This window comes from Rhinatrema bivittatum, chromosome 6, assembly GCF_901001135.1.
Source record: "Rhinatrema bivittatum chromosome 6, aRhiBiv1.1, whole genome shotgun sequence".
In the NCBI taxonomy this organism is placed as follows: Eukaryota; Metazoa; Chordata; class Amphibia; order Gymnophiona; family Rhinatrematidae; genus Rhinatrema; species Rhinatrema bivittatum.
Window position 1 is genome coordinate 6,634,373 of NC_042620.1, and position 20,441 is coordinate 6,654,813.

The following is a 20,441-nucleotide window of genomic DNA, read 5'->3' on the forward strand; positions in this document are numbered from 1 at the left end:
TGAAGAGTGCCCCTTTATCAGAATCCCATGCAGACGTCATGATGATACATGTAAAGCATGAATACAGCACTGACAGCTAAAGAGTGCCCCTTTATCAGAATCCCATGCAGCTGTCCGTGCTGATACATGTAAAGCATGAATACAGCATTGACAGCTGAAGAGTGCCCCTTTATCAGAATCCCATGCAGACATCATGATGATACATGTAAAGCATGAATACAGCACTGACAGCTGAAGAGTGCCCCTTTATCAGAATCCCATGCAGACATCCCGATGATACATGTAAAGCATGAATACAGCATTGACAGCTGAAGAGTGCACGTTTATCAGAATCTCATGCATCACAATAATACATGTTAAGCATGAATACAGCACTGACAGCTGAAGAGTGTCCCTTTATCAGAATCCCATGCAGACGTCATGATGATACATGTTAAGCATGAATACAGCACTGACAGCTGAAGAGTGCCCCTTTATCAGAATCCCATGCAGACATCACGCTGATACATGATAAGCATGAATACAGCACTGACAGCTGAAGAGTGCACCTTTATCAGAATCCCATGCAGACGTCACGATGATATATGATAAGCATGAATACAGCACTGAGAGTTGAACCTTGGACCCAGGACAGGAGATTTATTTTGCAATGTTCCTGGAGATTATAAATTCCTGCCCCTCTTTCATCACAAGCATTATGAAAATTTAACTATAGGTATATTAGAACAATAAAAATGTGGAAAAGAGACAGGAAATGAGCGAAGCAGCAGGCAGATATTCTGAGGATGCTCGCCCTCTTTAGAGCTCTGACATTCACTCAGTTTGCAGCAAAAACAGGTGCAATGATTATTACTTCAAGTGCAGTTTGTTTCCAAAATACTGCATTCATCCTAACACTCTTCCTCCCTCCCCTTTGTCTTGCACACTGCTCCGCCTGGCCCGATACCTTGTGAACTGTGCTTGGTTTACCTTCTGGATATGGGTTTCCCGTTATGATGCACTTGAAAAGCACCTCTGATCCTGCCACAACGGTAGCGTTCTGCACAGGGATCTCAAAGACAGGCGCCTCCAGTGGGTCTTCCCCTGCTGACACGTAGGAATCATCAGATGACTCTGATTGGAAAAAGGAATCAGAAAAGAAGAGAAGTGAGCAAGTAAGCAAGCAGGTGAGAGATACAAAACACAGTGCACCAGTGAGAAGATGCTGAATGAGCACACTGGGGAGCAGAAGACAGTGGGGTGGGACATACTAGTGAGGAAAGCAGGGTCAGAAGGAAGCCCTCTAGGAGACATCAGGAAAAAGCACACTACTGAGCCTGAGACACTGAATGAGAGCACACTAGTGAACAAGAGACACAGGGGAGGGATTCACTAGTGAGGAGACATGGGGCAGAAGGCGGCACTAGGAAAAAGCACACTAGTGAGCCTGAGACACCGAATGACAGCACACTAGTGAACAAGAGACACAGGGGAGGGATTCACTAGTGAGGAGACATGGGGCAGAAGGCGGCACCAGGAAAAAGCACGCTAGTGAGCCTGAGACACTAAATGAGAGCACACTAGTGAACAAGAGACACAGGGGAGGGATTCACTAGTGAGGAGACATGGGGCAGAAGGAGGCACCGGGAAAAAGCACGCTAGTGAGCCTGAGACACAATGAGAGCACACTAGTGAACAAGAGACACAGGGGAGGAATTCACTAGTGAGGAGACATGGGGCAGAAGGCGGCACCGGGAAAAAGCACACTAGTGAGCCTGAGACACTGAATGAGAGCACACTAGTGAACAAGAGACACAGGGGAGGGATTTACTAGTGAGGAGACATGGGGCAGAAGGCGGCACCGGGAAAAAGCACGCTAGTGAGCCTGAGACACAATGAGAGCACACTAGTGAACAAGAGACACAGGGGAGGAATTCACTAGTGAGGAGACATGGGGCAGAAGGCGGCACCGGGAAAAAGCACACTAGTGAGCCTGAGACACTGAATGAGAGCACACTAGTGAACAAGAGACACAGGGGAGGGATTTACTAGTGAGGAGACATGGGGCAGAAGGCGGCACCGGGAAAAAGCACGCTAGTGAGCCTGAGACACAATGAGAGCACACTAGTGAACAAGAGACACAGGGGAGGAATTCACTAGTGAGGAGACATGGGGCAGAAGGCAGCACCAGGAAAAAGCACACTAGTGAGCCTGAGACACTGAATGAGAGCACACTAGTGAACAAGAGACACAGGGGAGGGATTTACTAGTGAGGAGACATGGGGCAGAAGGCGGCACCAGGAAAAAGCTCGCTAGTGAGCCTGAGACACAATGAGAGCACACTAGTGAACAAGAGACACAGGGGAGGGATTCACTAGTGTGGAGACATGGGGCAGAAGGCGGCACCAGGAAAAAGCCCGCTAGTGAGCCTGAGACACTGAATGAGAGCACACTAGTGAACAAGAGACACAGGGGAGGGATTCACTAGTGAGGAGACATGGGGCAGAAGGCGGCACCAGGAAAAAGCACACTAGTGAGCCTGAGACACTGAATGAGAGCACACTAGTGAACAAGAGACACAGGGGAGGGATTTATTAGTGAGGAGACATGGGGCAGAAGGCGGCACCAGGAAAAAGCACACTAGTGAGCCTGAGACATTGAATGAGAGCACACTAGTGAACAAGAGACACAGGGGAGGGATTCACTAGTGAGGAGACATGGGGCAGAAGGCGGCACCAGGAAAAAGCCCGCTAGTGAGCCTGAGACACTGAATGAGAGCACACTAGTGAACAAGAGACACAGGGGAGGGATTCACTAGTGAGGAGACATGGGGCAGAAGGCGGCACCAGGAAAAAGCACACTAGTGAGCCTGAGACACTGAATGAGAGCACACTAGTGAACAAGAGACACAGGGGAGGGATTCACTAGTGAGGAGACATGGGGCAGAAGGCGGCACCAGGAAAAAGCCCGCTAGTGAGCCTGAGACACTGAATGAGAGCACACTAGTGAACAAGAGACACAGGGGAAGGATTCACTAGTGAGGAGACATGGGGCAGAAGGCGGCACCAGGAAAAAGCACACTAGTGAGCCTGAGACACTGAATGAGAGCACACTAGTGAACAAGAGACACAGGGGAGGGATTTATTAGTGAGGAGACATGGGGCAGAAGGTGGCACTGGGAAAAAGCACGCTAGTGAGCCTGAGACACAATGAGAGCACACTAGTGAACAAGAGACACAGGGGAGGGATTCACTAGTGAGGAGACATGGGGCAGAAGGCGGCACCAGGAAAAAGCCCGCTAGTGAGCCTGAGACACTGAATGAGAGCACACTAGTGAACAAGAGACACAGGGGAGGGATTCACTAGTGAGGAGACATGGGGCAGAAGGCGGCACCAGGAAAAAGCACACTAGTGAGCCTGAGACACTGAATGAGAGCACACTAGTGAACAAGAGACACAGGGGAGGGATTCACTAGTGAGGAGACATGGGGCAGAAGGCGGCACCAGGAAAAAGCACGCTAGTGAGCCTGAGACACTGAATGAGAGCACACTAGTGAACAAGAGACACAGGGGAGGGATTCACTAGTGAGGAGACATGGGGCAGAAGGTGGCACCAGGAAAAAGCCCGCTAGTGAGCCTGAGACACTGAATGAGAGCACACTAGTGAACAAGAGACACAGGGGAGGGATTCACTAGTGAGGAGACATGGGGCAGAAGGCGGCACCAGGAAAAAGCACAGTAGTGAGCCTGAGACACTGAATGAGAGCACACTAGTGAACAAGAGACACGGGGGAGGGATTCACTAGTGAGGAGACATGGGGCAGAAGGCGGCACCAGGAAAAAGCCCGCTAGTGAGCCTGAGACACTGAATGAGAGCACACTAGTGAACAAGAGACACAGGGGAGGGATTCACTAGTGAGGAGACATGGGGCAGAAGGCGGCACCAGGAAAAAGCATGCTAGTGAGTAGGAAACATTAGAAGGACAACTTTCAAAGTGATAAAAGCATTTATCTGCATAAATCATCCCTCACACCCGCTGAAAGCCCATGCAATGTTCTGCAACACACGGACTCTTAGCCACATTAAGAGGAGGCAAAGTGCACACGCAGATATTTATATTTTTAAATCTTTACATGTTCTTTTTCAGGAAAATCTCCTTGTACCCGGGGCACTTTTACTTTGAGAATTGGTGCAAAGCCCGTGGCACGTGTAGTTAGTTTCACCCCTCCCCTGGCAAACAGAAAGCCCACAAGGAGAAGCAAACAGTAAGGAGACTGCAGGAGGAAGCATAGCTGGGAGGAGAGCACATCAGCAAGCAGGATGCAGAGAAGGGCACCCTTGGGACTGGGAGGTCCGGGGGCGTGCACGCTACGTAATTGCCACCATTAAGTAGCTGTGCTTTGGGTCACCCTCCCACACATCTCTGAGCTCAGGTCGGAGCTCCGGGTGCCAGCTACAATCGTTTCCTTAGCTCTAAAGAGGTGGGCGGCTTCCTGATATAATGTCACTTCCTCGCCTCCTGCCACCAGGTCACTTTCTCCGAGGACACCGGTGTCACACTGTCGGCACATCTTTTCCACACGGGGACATTCTGGCAGGTTCTGGAAGGGGGTGAGCCCCGGAGGCCAAGGCCCCATCAGAATCTGGCTCGCCGCGGGAGATCAGGGCAGCTCGGTGGCAGGAGGAGGAGGAGATGGGCAGTGTGTCCACCACATCCTCTGTCCCTACAGGTCAGGCCATAGAGGTGGAGGAGGAAGACCTGGCGGGAGGCACCACCCCTCTCATCCTCCTGCCAGTGCGTGATCAGATAGGAGGGGGCAAGGGAGGCTGAAGGGAGATAAAAGGAAGACGAGGCAAGATGGTGGTGGGTAGAGTAGGGAAGAGAGAAATGGGGTGAGGGAAGGGAGAGAGGATGAGGGCAGGGGGAAGAGAGATGGAGTGTGGGTGTGGAGGGAGGGAACAGAGAGACCTTAGGCGGCAGGAGGACAGAGGGAGAGGGTGGGGAAGGGTAGAGCATGGGCTGATTTGCTCCCCCAGTGAATGGAGCACACTGCAAACAAACGTAGCCTACACTCAGTGCTGGCCAAGGAGGCTTCATGACTCCCGCTGTGACCGAGGCGCTCCAGTGCCTTCCAGGTCTGATTTGCACACAGGTCCCCTACGCCAGAAGAAATAGCTTGGGAGAGATCCACATTCAAAACCCACTGAGCGGTTAACTTACTCGGAGAACTTAATCTGGACGTCCAGACAGCTGTACCACTGAATATCCGCGTAGCACTGAATATCCGCGTACCACTGAATATCCACGTACCACTGAATATCCGCGTAGCACTGAATATCCGCGTACCACTGAATATCCGCGTACCACTGAATATCCGCGTAGCACTGAATATCCGCGTAGCACTGAATATCCGCGTACCACTGAATATCCGCGTAGCACTGAATATCCGCGTAGCACTGAATATCCATGTACCACTGAATATCCATGTACCACTGAATATCCATGTACCACTGAATATCCGCGTAGCACTGAATATCCATGTACCACTGAATATCCATGTAGCACTGAATATCCATGTACCACTGAATATCCGCGTAGCACTGAATATCCGCGTAGCACTGAATATCCGCGTACCACTGAATATCCATGTACCACTGAATATCCATGTACCACTGAATATCCGCGTAGCACTGAATATCCATGTACCACTGAATATCCATGTAGCACTGAATATCCGCGTAGCACTGAATATCCATGTACCACTGAATATCCATGTAGCACTGAATATCCGCGTAGCACTGAATATCCGTGTACCACTGAATATCCGCGTACCACTGAATATCCGCGTACCACTGAATATCCGCGTACCACTGAATATCCATGTAGCACTGAATATCCATGTAGCACTGAATATCCGCGTAGCACTGAATATCCGTGTACCACTGAATATCCGTGTACCACTGAATATCCGCGTAGCACTGAATATCCGCGTACCACTGAATATCCGCGTACCACTGAATATCCGTGTAGCACTGAATATCCGTGTAGCGTTATCTGGAAAACCTTTTGTGCACGCAGCACCTATTCTGGTGGCTGCCTCGCCCTGCCTGCAGCCTACTCCTTTCTGTCCACACAGTGTGACCTGGTCAAAGGGGTAATGGGGGGTGGAGTAACTCAACAGCTTCCTCTAGTCCACTAGTTTGCTAAAAGTAAACCTTTACGATTCTGTTTCTTTCCTTAGATGATCTTGCACTGAAAGCTTTCAGATGGTTCCACAAACTCAGGGGCTGATGTCATGAGCTGCCGTCAGCACAGTGCACAGTTTAACCCTCAGTTGTCTGCACATTTTTTTATGCGCGAGCTTTAATTCTGATGCGGCCAGATTGTGCACACAAGAAATGTGTGCACAGCAATATGAGTACAGCTTAATGTCTTGTCATGCAGGTCCCATGCAAATGAGGGCATCAGCTGTTACCCCCTAACGCAGAGAGGGGCACTGGCTTACCGCGTGTTTTCTTAGTGCCAGAAACTTAACTCCTAGTCCCAGGTGGAGTCAAGTTTCCAGGGATAATGTTAGTCTATGGGCAGAAGCTGAAGTTCCAGTGCTGGGACCTGCAGTCAGGATTTTAAGTGCTAAAAGCAGGATTTTTGCACACAAAAAATATTTTATGTGCTGTTATTTTTTATACACATAAATCATATTAAGAACATAAGATTTCCCATACTGGATCAGAATGAGGGTCCATCAAGCCCAGTATCCTGTTTCCAGCAGTGGCCAATCCTGGCGACAAGTCCCTGACAGGATCCCAAAGGATAGAAATTTTCCAAGCTGCTTATCCCAAGAATAAGTTGTAGATTTCTGCAAGTCCACCTTAATAATGGTTTATGGACGTTTCCTCCAGGAACTTGTTCAAACGGTTTTAAACACAGCTACACTAACAGTTTTCACCACATCCTCTGGCAATGAATTCCAGAGCTTAATTATGCATTGAGTATAAAAACATTTTTTCCTATTTGTCTGTATTATATTACCCAGTAACTTCATTGGGTGTCCCCTGGTCTTTGTACTTTTTGAAACAGTAAACAACTGATTAACATTTACTTGTTCCATTCCACTCATTATTTTATAGACCTCTATCATATCTCCCCTCAGCCGTCTCTTCTCCAAGCTGAAGAGTCCTAACCTCTTCAGCCTTTCCTGGTGTACGGAAACTGGTTTTAGATACTTTGAAGGCTGGGGCCATGTAAGGAGCAATACAAGATTCTATGGTAAGGATGGTCCTCATTTGTCTGTGGCAGTAAGAGGATGCTAAGTGAAAAATTCAGATCAAGAGGTGGAAGTGAATCTGGCAGGTCACCCCCAAGCAATTCAGGAAGTGGGAAGAGAAAGTAACAAAATCAATCAGTTCAAAAAAAACCAGGAAAGGCGGCTAGGAAGAGCAGCTGGAAAGCTAGGACCACAAATACTCGTAATCTGAGCAATACAATCCCAGACCTGCAGGCCCTAATGGTGGAGGCAGAATTGGACGTCATTGCTGTCACGGAGACCTGGTTCACTGAGTCTCATGACTGGGATACGGCCATCCCGGGCTATAACTTAAGGAAAGACAGAGAGGATAGAAAAGGGGGAGGAGCAACTAAACTGCAAGGGACGTAGAGTAAAGAAGAAACATTATGGACCGTCCTAAAAAAAAAGAAGATGGTGCTTCCCTTTTTAATGGTGTGATCTATAGACATCCAACCCAAAAGGATGAACTGGACAGAGACCTAATCAAGGACTTCCAAAAGGTAGGAAAGAAGGGAGAAGTGTTGCTTGTTGGAGATTTTAATCTGCCGGATGTAGACTGGAGAATCCCTTCTGCAGAATCTACGAGAAGTAGAGAGAGAGTGGATGCCCTGCAAGAGGCTCTGCTCCGACAAATGGTGATGGAGCCCACGAGGGAGGGAGGGAGGGTGTGATCCTCGACCTGGTGCTCACTAATAGTAATAACGCCTCTGATATTTGGATAGGGGCTCTCCTGAGCACCAGTAATCATCAGACGGCATGGTTCGATATCATGAACAGGATACAGAGAAGTCACACAAAGACCCGACTTCTGAATTTCACAAATATGGGAATGTACCTAGAGGAAGAACTAGAAGACTGGAAGAAAATGGGAGAGGTGGAACAACATTGGGACAAATTAAAAGGAGCAATTACAAAAGGCAACAAATCTATAGGTTAGGAAAGTAGAGTAAGAGGAAAAAGAAACCAATCTAGTTCTTTATGGAGATGGCTGAAAAAATGAAGGCAAAAAGGACAGCGTTTAAGAAGTATAAGGGTCACAAAAAGGGTAACACAGGGAAGAATATCTGGTGAAAGTGAGGGAGACGAAGAAAGAATTAAGGAAAGCAAAAGATCAGACAGAAGAAAGAATTGCCAAAGATGTAAAGCGAGGAGACAAAACATTTTTCAGATACATCAGAGAAAGCAGGAAGGGCTGAAGTTGTTGTATAGTGAAACTGAATGGTGACAAGGAGCAAGGTGTGGAGAGTAACAAAGAAATGGCAGAAATATTAAACAAATACTTCAGTTTGGTGTTCACTAAAGAAGACCCTGGAGAAGGACCCTCGCTAGTTGACAGGACTGTGGATGTAACTCTGTTTTACTGAAGAGAATGTACGGGCGTCACTAGGCAAACAAATCTGACAAAGCCATGGGGCCTGATGAGGTTCATCCCAGGATACTGAGGGAGCTCAGAGATGAGCTGGCGGGTCCCGCTGTGTGACCTGTTCAATAGATCCCTGGAAACGGGAGAGGTGCCGAGTGATTGGAGAAGAGCGGTGGTGATCCCGCTTCACAAGAGTGGGAGCAGAGAGGAGGCGGGAAACTACAGACCGGTTACATCACCTCGGTGGTGGGAAAAGTAATGGAGTCGCTGCTGAAGGAAAGGATAGTGAACTATCTACAGTCAGAGGAACTGCTGGACCAGAGGCAGCATGGATTCACCAGGGGAAGATCCTGTCAGACAAATCTGATTGATTTTTTTGATTGGGTGACTAAAGAATTGGATCAAGGAAGAGTGATTGATGTGATCTACTTGGATTTTAGCAAAGCTTTTGATACGTCCCGCACAGGAGACTGGTGAATAAAACGAGAAGCTTAGGAGTGAGTGCCGAGGTGGTGGCTTGGATTGCAAACTGGTTGACGGACAGAAGACAATGTGTGATGGTAAATGGAACCTTCTCTGAAGAGAGAGCGGTTTTAAGTGGTGTACCGCAAGGATCGGTGTTGGGACCGGTCCTGTTCAATATCTTTGTGAGCGACATTGCGGACGGGATAGAAGGTAAGGTTTGTCTTTTTGCGGATGACACTAAGATCTGCAACAGAGTGGACACGCCGGAAGGACTGGAGAGAGAATGAAACATGATTTAAGGAAGATTGAACAGTGGTCGAAGATATGGCAGCTGGGATTTAATGCCAAGAAGTGCAGAGTCCTGCATCTGGGGTGTGGTAATCCAAAAGAGTTAAATCTGATAGGGGGAAGGCTGTTGTGAAGGCCAAGAAGGGATCTTGGGGTGATAGTGTCTAGCAATCTGAGGATGGTGAAGCAATGTGACAAGGTAATAGCTAAAGCCAGAAGAATGCTGGGCTGCATAGACAGAGGAATAACTCATAAGAAAAAGGAGGTGATAACCCCCTTGTACAGGTCCTTGGTGAGGCCTAACCTGGAGTACTGTGTTCAGTTCTGGAGACCGAATCTCCGAAGGGACACAGACAGGATAGGGGCGGTCCAGAGAAGGGTGACCAAAATGGTGTGGGATCTGCATCAGAAGACTTATGAGGAGAGTCTGAAAGATCTGAATATGTACACCCTGGAGGAGAGGGGGTGCAGGGGAGATAGGATACAGACCTTCAGATACCTGAAAGGTTTTAATGATGCACAATCGACAAACCTTTTCTTTTGGAAAGAAATCAGTAGAACTAGGGGGTCATGAAGTGAAACTCTAGGGAGGATCTCTTAGAACCAACGTCAGGAAATATTTCTTCATGGAGAGGGTGGTGGATGCCTGGAATGCCCTTCCTGTGGAGGTGGTGAAGACACAAACAGAAAGAATTCAAAGAGGCATGGGATAAACACTGTGGATCCCTAAAGGCAAGGGTGAGGGGAATGAAGAAAAGAGTGCATGGGGGTAACTTGCTGGTGTAGCGGTTACTGCCCTTAACCAATAACCCTTCATACTGTTGATGCAACTCCATCATTGATCTCTGCTTCAATGGCAGGAGGAAAAGAGGAAACGAGGAATTGGATTCAGACAGCAACTAGCAAGGACCCAATTTTTATGGTCTGGGAAAACAAATAAGCATGGGGGTAACTTGCTGATGCAGCTGTTACTACCCTTAACCAATAAGACTGAAACTTTTGATGCAACTCCAACATTGCTCTTGGCTTCAATGACAAAAGGTAACGGGGAAATGGATTCAGACAGCAACCAACAAAGTTCCTGACTTTTGTGGTCTGGGAACCGATAAGTATAGGGGAAATCTACACGATGCAGCAGATACTACCATAAGCTTGCTGAGCAAACTGAATGGACCATTTGGACCTTTTCTGCCATCTTTTCTATGTTTCATAGGGGTGTCATTCCATTCCTTTATCATCTTGGTCGCCCTTCTCTGTACCTTTTCTAATTCTGCTCTATCTTTCTTGAGATGTGTTGACCAGAACTGCACACAATACTCAAGATGAGGTTGCACCATGGAGTGATACAGAGACATTATGATATTCTCTGTTTTATTCTCTATTCCTTTCCTAATAATCTCCAGCATTCTGTTTGTGTATGATATATGGGCACAAGATGAGGATGCACCATGGAGTGATATAGAGACATTATGATATTCTCTGTTTTATTCTCCATTCCTTTCCTAATAATCCCCAGCATTCTGTGTGTGTATGATATATGAACACAAGATGAGGATGCACCATGGAGTGATACAGAGACATTATGATATTCTCTGTTTTATTCTCCATTCCTTTCCTAATAATCCCCAGCATTCTGTTTGTGTATGATATATGAACACAAGATGAGGATGCACCATGGAGTGATACAGAGGCATTATGATATTCTCTGTTTTATTCTCCATTCCTTTCCTAATAATCCCCAGCATTCTGTTTGTGTATGATATATGAACACAAGATGAGGATGCACCATGGAGTGATACAGAGACATTATGATATTCTCTGTTTTATTCTCCATTCCTTTCCTAATAATCTCCAGCATTCTGTTTGTGTATGATATATGAACACAAGATGAGGATGCACCATGGAGTGATACAGAGACATTATGATATTCTCTGTTTTATTTTCCATTCCTTTCCTAATAATCCTCAGCATTCTGTTTGTGTGTGATATATGAACACAAGATGAGGATGCACCATGGAGTGATACAGGGGCATTATGATATTCTCTGTTTTATTCTCCATTCCTTTCCTAATAATCCACGGCATTCTGTTTGTGTATGATATATGAACACAAGATGAGGTCGCACCATGGAGTGATACAGAGACATTAGGATATTCTCTGTTTTATTCTCCATTCCTTTCCTAATAATCCACGGCATTCTGTTTGTGTGTGATATATGAACACAAGATGAGGATGCACCATGGAGTGATACAGAGACATTATGATATTCTCTGTTTTATTCTCCATTCCTTTCCTAATAATCCACGGCATTCTGTTTGTGTGTGATATATGAACACAAGATGAGGATGCACCATGGAGTGATACAGAGACATTAGGATATTCTCTGTTTTATTCTCCATTCCTTTCCTAATAATCCCCGGCATTCTGTTTGTGTGTGATATATGAACACAAGATGAGGATGCACCATGGAGTGATACAGAGACATTATGATATTCTCTGTTTCATTCTCCATTCCTTTCCTAATAATCCCCAGCATTCTGTTTGTGTATGATATATGAACACAAGATGAGGATGCACCATGGAGTGATACAGAGACATTATGATATTCTCTGTTTTATTCTCCATTCCTTTCCTAATAATCCCGTGCATTCTATCTGTTTTCTTGGCCACTGCGGATTTCAACATATTATCCATGATGACGTCTAGATCCTTTTCTGGGTGATGACTCCCAATGTGGAACCTTGTACTGTGTAATTTAGATTTTTCTTCCCTATGAGCATCACTTTGCGCTTGTCCACATTAAATTTCATTTGCAAGCCCAGTCTCCCACTCTTACAAGGTCCTCTTGCAAATTCTCACAATCCTCTTGTGATTTAATAACTTTGAATCATTTTGTATTATGAGCAAATTTGATCACCTCACTCATTGCTCTCATCTCTTGGTCATTTATAAATATATTAGAAAGCAGCTGTCCCAGTACAGATCCCTGGGGCATTTAGCCCTACTCTGTTCCCTATCTTTTAACCAGTTCCCAGTCCTCAGGACCCTGCCCCCTACCCCATGACTTTTTTTTTAATTACATCTTTATTGACTTTAAACATATTACAATCAGCATTATTTCATGCCTTACTATCAGGTATTCACATACAAAGAAATACAAAAATTAAACATAATTAAATACAGAAATTTTAGAGTTTTCTACTCCCTTTAACATTAAACAATATTATATCCATCTACTGTTTCTATCTGCTCCTTATCCTGTTACACCCATGAAATTTGGGAGAACAAACAGAAAAATGGAGCAATAATTACTATAAATCCTATTTCAGTGCTAATAAGAAAAGAAGGAAGTAGCAGGGTTTATAATTAAATACCAATAACATCGACAAGATCAAGGCTGGATCACTTTTGCAATTCAAAACTATTTCTTGCTGCCCTGGCTCCATGAAGACTTATCTGGTGTTCTCTAATGTTAGAACACATTTACAAGGACATTAATGAGCGGGCTCTAGGACAAAGATTCAAAAATATTTTCCTACGCAATTGTGTCGATCTTATAACGTCTGGAGAAATCCATCTCTTTTCTCCCAAGCAAAGCTTATTTCTATTCTGGAAAAAAACTTTTGAATACATTGCCTCTTTCAGCAGGTACCAAAAGTGTCACCAGTAGAATTTGTTCTTCCTGAGATGTCTCTAGGAACCCAGACAGATCTTCGAGTGGAGCTAGTGACTCCAGACACTGCCCTCGGCCTCCTCTCTTAGCTGCCTCTGGTAGAAAATAAGCTTTCACGATGGTGGGCAGTTCACCGGAAGAAAAAGAGAAGACCTCCCGTAGATATTTATTTAGCTGTTCCTTAGGAGAAATCAATTTGCACCTTGGGAAATTCATTATTCTCAGATTACTGTATCTGAGATTATTCTCCAGACTTTCTAATCGTTTATCTGTCCTAAAGTCCCCTTGAATTAGGCCAGACTGAATTTCCTTCATCTGATTAACTTGGGAGTCTAATTCCTGGATTTTAGTGGAATTAGCCAAAACCACCGGATTTACCATACTACGTTGGTCTTGAGAGCCTGGAATTATATTCGTCAAAGAAATTATTGCTTTTTCAAGCACAGAAACAGCATTCCATAAAGGCATCTAAAGTGGTTTATTTAAGAGCTTTGTCTCTAGTATATTTACCGGTGTTTTCTGTATTAAATTCCCCGGTCTGCCCAGATCCGCCTGGCTTCTTCCTTCAGTGGATTGCAGCAGCAAACTGCCTATTCCACTTAACATGGCTTCCCTCAGGGCAATTGAAAATCCCTCGCCTTGGGTTTGCCCCGTCGCTCCCGCAGATGGGCCTCCCATGCACACTTCCTCCACCAGAGGCAACTTCAGCCCCGGGGTTTCCGTAGACCCATACGCTCCGATATGGGCATGGAGGAAGGAGTTTCTGGTGCTCCAGGACTCAATGATGTTTCATTGAGCAGTTCGGAAGCTTCCTCCTTCTCCCATACCGCAGCCGACTCTCCTGGAGTAACCCCTGCAGTGGCATAAAACTCTCTAATCGTCGTCTGACCTGGGGTAGGCATACGGGGGGGGGGGTTGAGGTCCCCTCCCTCACCTTCCCCTTCCTTTTGGTGTGAGGCATTTTAAATCAGGAAAACAATTCCAGTAAAGACGACTATATAGTGCTTGGAGACTTCGGTCTTCAGGTCGGCAGTCTTCCATTATCTAACATCTGTTCTGACTTTCTGATTACCATGCAGGTCCTGGGCTGGTCTCAGTTGGTTCAAACCCCTACCCATAAACTGGGTCATACACTTGACCTCATTTTCCTACGAGTCTCCTGGCTATCATCGTTTGTCCCCCAAATTTCTATTACCGATGGGCCCTGGTCAGATCACTTCTTCCGTGGCCACACCACACCCAAAATCATAGTTCCCAGACCTCCTATTAATGTTGAGTCACTGCTCATGCAATGAATCCCGGGTCTTCCTTTATCTACAGACAATCATGACTCAGTCACATTGCTTAATATCTGGCAGATTTCACTATACTTCTCTGAAATCCTTCGGAGTCAAGCATCATGCTTTTCTACTTCATTAAGGATCCTAAAAAATGAACTACGTCGGTGGTGTAATTACAAATCTGAGGGTTCTCTGGTTGACTATCACACAACGTTATCGCACTGTAGATCTGCAGCGGACAAGGCTTAGAAGGCCTGGTACTCGGAACGAGTAGCTGCTGCTGCTTCATACTCCCCTGAACTATTCAGAATAGTCCATTCTCTGATTTCTACCCCTGAATGTAATTCTCTCCCAGCCACTGTGGATGCTTGTGAAAAAATGGATATTTTTTTCCAGGCTAAGACATCACAAGTCATAGCCTTGCTGAAGTCCTCTTCACCCCCCCCCCACTGTGCTTCCTAATGCCCTTTTGCTACCCTTGAATCCAGTAGACCTTCCCATGTCTACCTTGGGTACTGTGCCTATGTCTTGAAACCAATTCTGTCCTACCTGCTCAGTTGAGAAAGTTTCTATCCTGGCTGGGCTGAAAGATAATTACTGCTCATTTAATTCCGGTCCCACCGCCCATATAACAGTTCTCCATTCAGATGTAGCTGGTTTCCTCACAGGCTTTGTGAATGCTTCTCTCTCTGAAGGACGGTTCCCATCCACTCTCAAATCTGCTGTTGTGAGCCCACTAACCTAGATACTCTCAATCTACATAAACTATCGGCCTATTTCTTCCATGCCGCTTTTGTCCAAAGTTACCGAAAAAACAGTTCTTTCACAACTTCAAGATTTTGAGAAGGGCAATCACATGCTTCACTAATCCCAGTTTGGCTCCCATCCACTCCATAACACCAAATCACCGCTATTGGACAGTTTGGACAGCATTTGGGTCAGATTCTATAGGGGTTCTTGTTTTCTGCTGGCGCTTTTAGACATTGCTTCGACTTTCAACACCATCAACCACAATATCCTTCTGACTCTTGAGTTCTCTGGGGATGTCAACCATTGGTTTGCTTCTTTTCTGTCTGACTGCCCTATTACAGTATGGATCGGAGACCGACTTTCTGATTTCCATTGACTTTGCACTGGGGTGCCACAAGCAGCCTCTCTCCCCTGCACTGTTCAATATATACTTGGCACCACTATGCACAGCGTTGGGTTTATTTATTTATTTATTTATTTATAGATTCTTTTATACCGCGGTACGTATAGATATACATCACCTCGGTTCTCTTGAGGTCTCTTTTAAACTAAATGCTGATGACATTCTGTTTTTCTTTCCCATCTCCCTGGACTTCATTGCTTTTTTACAAAAACTCACACTCCGCTCTCAAACATGCGGAGCTGGTTGATGGACTATAGGCTTGCTTTAAACATCAACAAGATGGAAGTGGTGCTTTAGGCATGGGGGCACTTCCAGACGCGTTTCCTCCTGCTTTCAAGTTTAACAACCCTTCCCATCCCTAGTAAAAAGCAGGCACGTGATCTGGGCGTCCTACTGGCCTCCGCTCTGCCCTTGTGCCCACAGATGAACCCTCTGATTCAATCTTCCTATTTCAAACTGCGGCTCTTACGCTCTTGTAAAGCTTTCCTTGACTTCTCTGATTTCCGGCTGGACACCCAATCTTTGGTTCTCTCTGCACTGGATTACGGTAATGCCCTGTTCCTAGGCCTCCCACATTCACATCTGGAAGCACTGCCGCATGGCTGATCTCCGGCTCCCCTTCACGTGAGCATTTCTCAGCTCTGCGCATGTCCTTACACTGGCTCCCTGTGGTGTGGAGGGTCAGATTTAAGGTCCTCATTACTGCCCATAAGGCCTTGCACCAATTAACTCCCCCTTTTCACCAACTTGCCATCCGCTGAAATGCCCCCATTCGCGCCCTCTGCTCCTCGTCTCAGCCCCCCCCTGGAAGTGCCTACGATGAATCCTGCTCACCTGGCTTCCAGCAGGGAACGTACGTTGCGTACGGCTGCTCCCACCCTACAGAATGAACTGCTGAGGAGCTGAGAGCTCACAACCACCTGCTCTGCTTTAGGAAACAACTTAAACCTCACCTGTTTGTCATGGCTTCTGATCGAAAGACAACACTGATTCCAGTCTAGGATCCTCTAAGCTTCCGTAGGCAGGCGATTTATGTTTCGTTTTGGCTTTGTTTTACTGCACTGATTTATTACTCTGCTGCTGATTTTGTTAGCTTCCCTAATTTCTTTTAGCATTTCATTGTCTGTTAGTTCATTCTGGCCAGGTGGATGGTAAGACACTCCCACTGTTATTTTATTCCCCTTTTCAACTGGAATTTCTATCCATAAAGATTCAATATTGCATTTTGACTCCTGCAGAACTTTTATCCTGTTTGACTCAATGCTCTCTCTCCACACCTCCTCCCGGGTGCTCCTCTCTGTCATTGTGATATAATTTGTACCCCGGTATAGCACTGTCCCATTGGTTGTCCTCTTTCCACCATGTCTCTGAGATGCCAATTAAGTCTATGTCATCATTCACTGCTTTACATTCTAATTCTCCCATCTTACTTCTTGGACTTCTGGCATTGGCATACAGACATTTCAAAGTGTGGTTTTTGTTTGTATTAGCAACCTGTTTATTAGTTGACAGAAGTAAATTGGAATCTTTCTGCTCTAAAGGCACCTGGTCCCCTGCACCCTCTCTACTGGGATGTCCTAAATTCCCTGTTCTCTTAGGATCCTTCAAAGATGCCTCATTCCGAACCATGCACTTCCGAGCGGCTATCGGCTTTCCCCCTTGTTCTAGTTTAAAAGCTGCTCCATCTCCTTTTTAAAGTTTAGTGCCAGCAGTCTGGTTCCACCCTGGTTAAGGTGGAGCCCGTCCAGTCCTCTTCCCCAGAAGGTTGCCCAGTTGCTAACAAACCTAAAACCTCTTCCCTGCTCCATAATCTCATCCACACATTGAAGCTCTGCCTGCCTCCTGGGTCCTGCATGTGGAACGGGGGACATTTATCAGAATGCAATTCTGAAGTTTCTGAATTTTAATTTCCGACTTAGAAGCCTATATTTGGCCTCCAGAACCTCTCCTCCTGCACCTTCCTATATCATTTGTACCCATATGTACCACGACAGCCATCTCCTCCCCAGAACTCTCTAAAATCTTACCTAGGCGGTGTGTGAGATGCTCCACCTTCACACCAGGCAGGCAAGTTACCAAGCAGTCCTCATGCCCACCAACCACCCAGCTATTTACATTCCTAATGATCAAATCACACACTACAAAGGCCGGCCTAACCCTCTCCTCCTGGTCCTGAATCCCTGGAGACAGAATAATCACCTGGAAGGCAGGGCCTAGCTACAGGATCACTTCCTGCCACACCACGGTGACAGTCTCCTGTTAGGTGACCCTGTTTCTCCAGAGCAGTACAGAGGCTGCGAGACTGGAGGTGGGACTGTTCTGCTATGTCCCTGAAGGTCTCCTCTGTAAACCTCTCTGTCTGTCCCAGCTTTTCCACGTCTTTCACTCTGGCCTCCAAAGATTGGACTCGTTCTCTAAGAGCCAGGAGCTCTTTGTACTTTGTGCACTCATACATCTCACCAACAGGCAGATAATCACACATGTGACAGCCGGTACAAAAGACTGGATAGCCCCCAACTCACTACTGGGCTTCTGTCTGCATCTTAATTTGTAGAGTTAATAAAGGAGATGTGGGGAATCAGTAAGTTTTTGCTTGGGAAATTTTCTTTTTTAAAAGTATTGGGGTGAAGCTAACTATTTGGGAATATTATTTAGTGTGTTTGTGCTTTTAATAGTCAGAAAGGCAGCAAATAAACAGAAGTTAGACTGTTTGTATTTTTAAATAGTCAGTCAATAAGGCAGCTAGTAAGCAGAAGTTAGAGTATTTGTATTTAAAAAAAAAAAAAAAGTAGGCAGAAGCTAGAAATAAGCTAGGAGCAGTGTATACCTAAGTAAAAAAGTTGAATAGTTCAGCTCAGTTTCTCACCTTGGAAAAGTGTTAAGGTAGTGTGATTGGGTTTGAATAGGGACCAACATTTGTTAATCAAGGGAGCAGTGAGTCACTCAGGCTGACAAACTGAAGTTAGACTGTTTATATTTCCCACCCCTCGCTCATCCCTTAATTTATATGCAGGTGCCACTTTCCCAAAAAAAAAAAAAAACAACAACAAAAACTTTATTGAGAGTTTGATCGGTCCCTTGTAGGCCACTACCAGACACGTAGTTTATTTATTTATTTATTTATTTATTTATAGTTTTTATATGCCGGGAGTTCCTGTATACAATACATATCACTCCGGTTTACAAATAACAGTAAGTGAATTCACTAATACATTTAAAGGACGTTAATTAGACACATTCCTACTCCCATAGCAACCTAAAACTTAACTAGGAACTGATCAAAATTGAGATGAAGGCAGCAGTCCAGCAGCAAGAGGGGGGCTTCCCAGTCTTTTGCATCGAGTGTCACATGTATGATTTTTTACCCACCGGTGAGAAGTTGTACATGTGCATGCGATGCAAAGAGCTCCTGGCTCTCAGAGAACGAGTCCGATCTCTGGAGGCTAGAGTGGCAGACCTGGAGGAGCTGAGGCAGACAGAGAGGTATATAGATGAGACCTTCAGGGACATAGTAGTCAAGTCCCAACTTCAGACTGGCAGCTCTGGTGCTGCCTTGGAGGAAGAAGGTCTCATGATGGGAGAGCATCAACCGGGTGCAGCAGGAAAGGATCCTGTAGCAAGGACCTGCTCTCCAAATGGTGCATTGTCCTTTCGCACTAAGGATATCTCCCCAAGGCCTACTGCCCAGGAGGGAAGGGTTAGGTCAGCCGTCATAGTTGGTGATTCGATTATTAGGAATGTAGATAGCTGGGTGGCTGGTGGGTGTGAGGATCGCCTGGTAACTTGCCTGCCTGGTGCGAAGGTGGCGGACCTCACGCGTCACCTAGATAGGATTTTAGACAGTGCTGGGGGGGAGCCGGCTGTCATGGGACATGTGGGCACCAACAACATAGGAAAATGTGGGAGGGAGGTTCTGGAAGCCAAATTTAGGCTCTTAGGTAGAAAGATTAAATCCAGAACCTCCAGGGTAGCATTCTCTGAAATGCTCCCTGTTCCACGCGCAGGTCCCCAGAGGCAGGCAGAGCTCCAGAGTCTCAATGCGTGGATGAGACGATGGTGCAAGGAAGAGGGATTCAGTTTTGTTAGGAACTGGGGAACCTTTTGGGGAAGGAGGAGTCTCTTCCGAAGGGATGGGCTCCACCTTAACCAGGGTGGAACCAGACTGCTGGCGCTAACCTTTAAAAAGGAGATAGAGCAGCTTTTAAACTAGAACAAAGGGGAAAGCCGACAGTCGCTCAGCAGCGCATGGTTCGGAGAGAGGTATCTTTAAAGGATACTAATGATGCATTAGAATTAGGGCATCCCGACAGTGAGGTTCCAATAATTAGAAAAGTAGTCCAATACTTTAAAATCGTCGGCTCAGTGTGCTGCAGCAGTCAAAAAAGCAAACAGAATGTTAGGAATTATTAGGAAAGGAATGGTTAATAGAACGGAAAATGTCATAATGCCTCTGTATCGCTCCATGGTGAGACCACACCTTGAATACTGTGTACAATTCTGGTCGCCCCATCTCAAAAAAGATATAATTGCGATAGAGAAGGTACAGAGAAGGGCTACCAAAATGATAAGGGAAATGGAACAACTCCCCTATGAAGAAAGGCTGAAGAGATTAGGGCTGTTCAGCTTGGAGAAGAGACGGCTGAGGGGGGATAAGATAGAGGTCTTTAAGATCATGAGAGGTCTTGAACGAGTAGATGTGACTCAGTTATTTACACGTTCGAATAATAGAAGGACTAGGGGGCACTCCATGAAGTTAGCAAGTAGCACATTTAAGACTAATCGGAGAAAATTATTTTTCACTCAACGCACAATAAAGCTCTGGAATTTGTTGCCAGAGGATGTGGTTAGTGCAGTTAGTATAGCTGGGTTCAAAAAAGATTTGGATAAGTTCTTGGAGGAGAAGTCCATTAATTGCTATTAATCAATTATACTAAGGGAATAATAGCCACT

The 20,441-nt window shown here is 45.8% G+C and overlaps 1 protein-coding gene across 1 annotated transcript in view; it reads right to left on the bottom strand.

Moving 5' to 3' along the window:
* SPEG (striated muscle enriched protein kinase) overlaps positions 1-20,441 on the bottom strand; it is a 497,600-nt gene that overhangs the window by 382,466 nt on the left and 94,693 nt on the right. Inside the window, exon 6 of the mRNA XM_029605011.1 lies at positions 970-1,113. Within this exon, the coding sequence (XP_029460871.1) occupies positions 970-1,113 (144 nt within the window). The remainder of the gene's footprint in view (positions 1-969; positions 1,114-20,441) is intronic.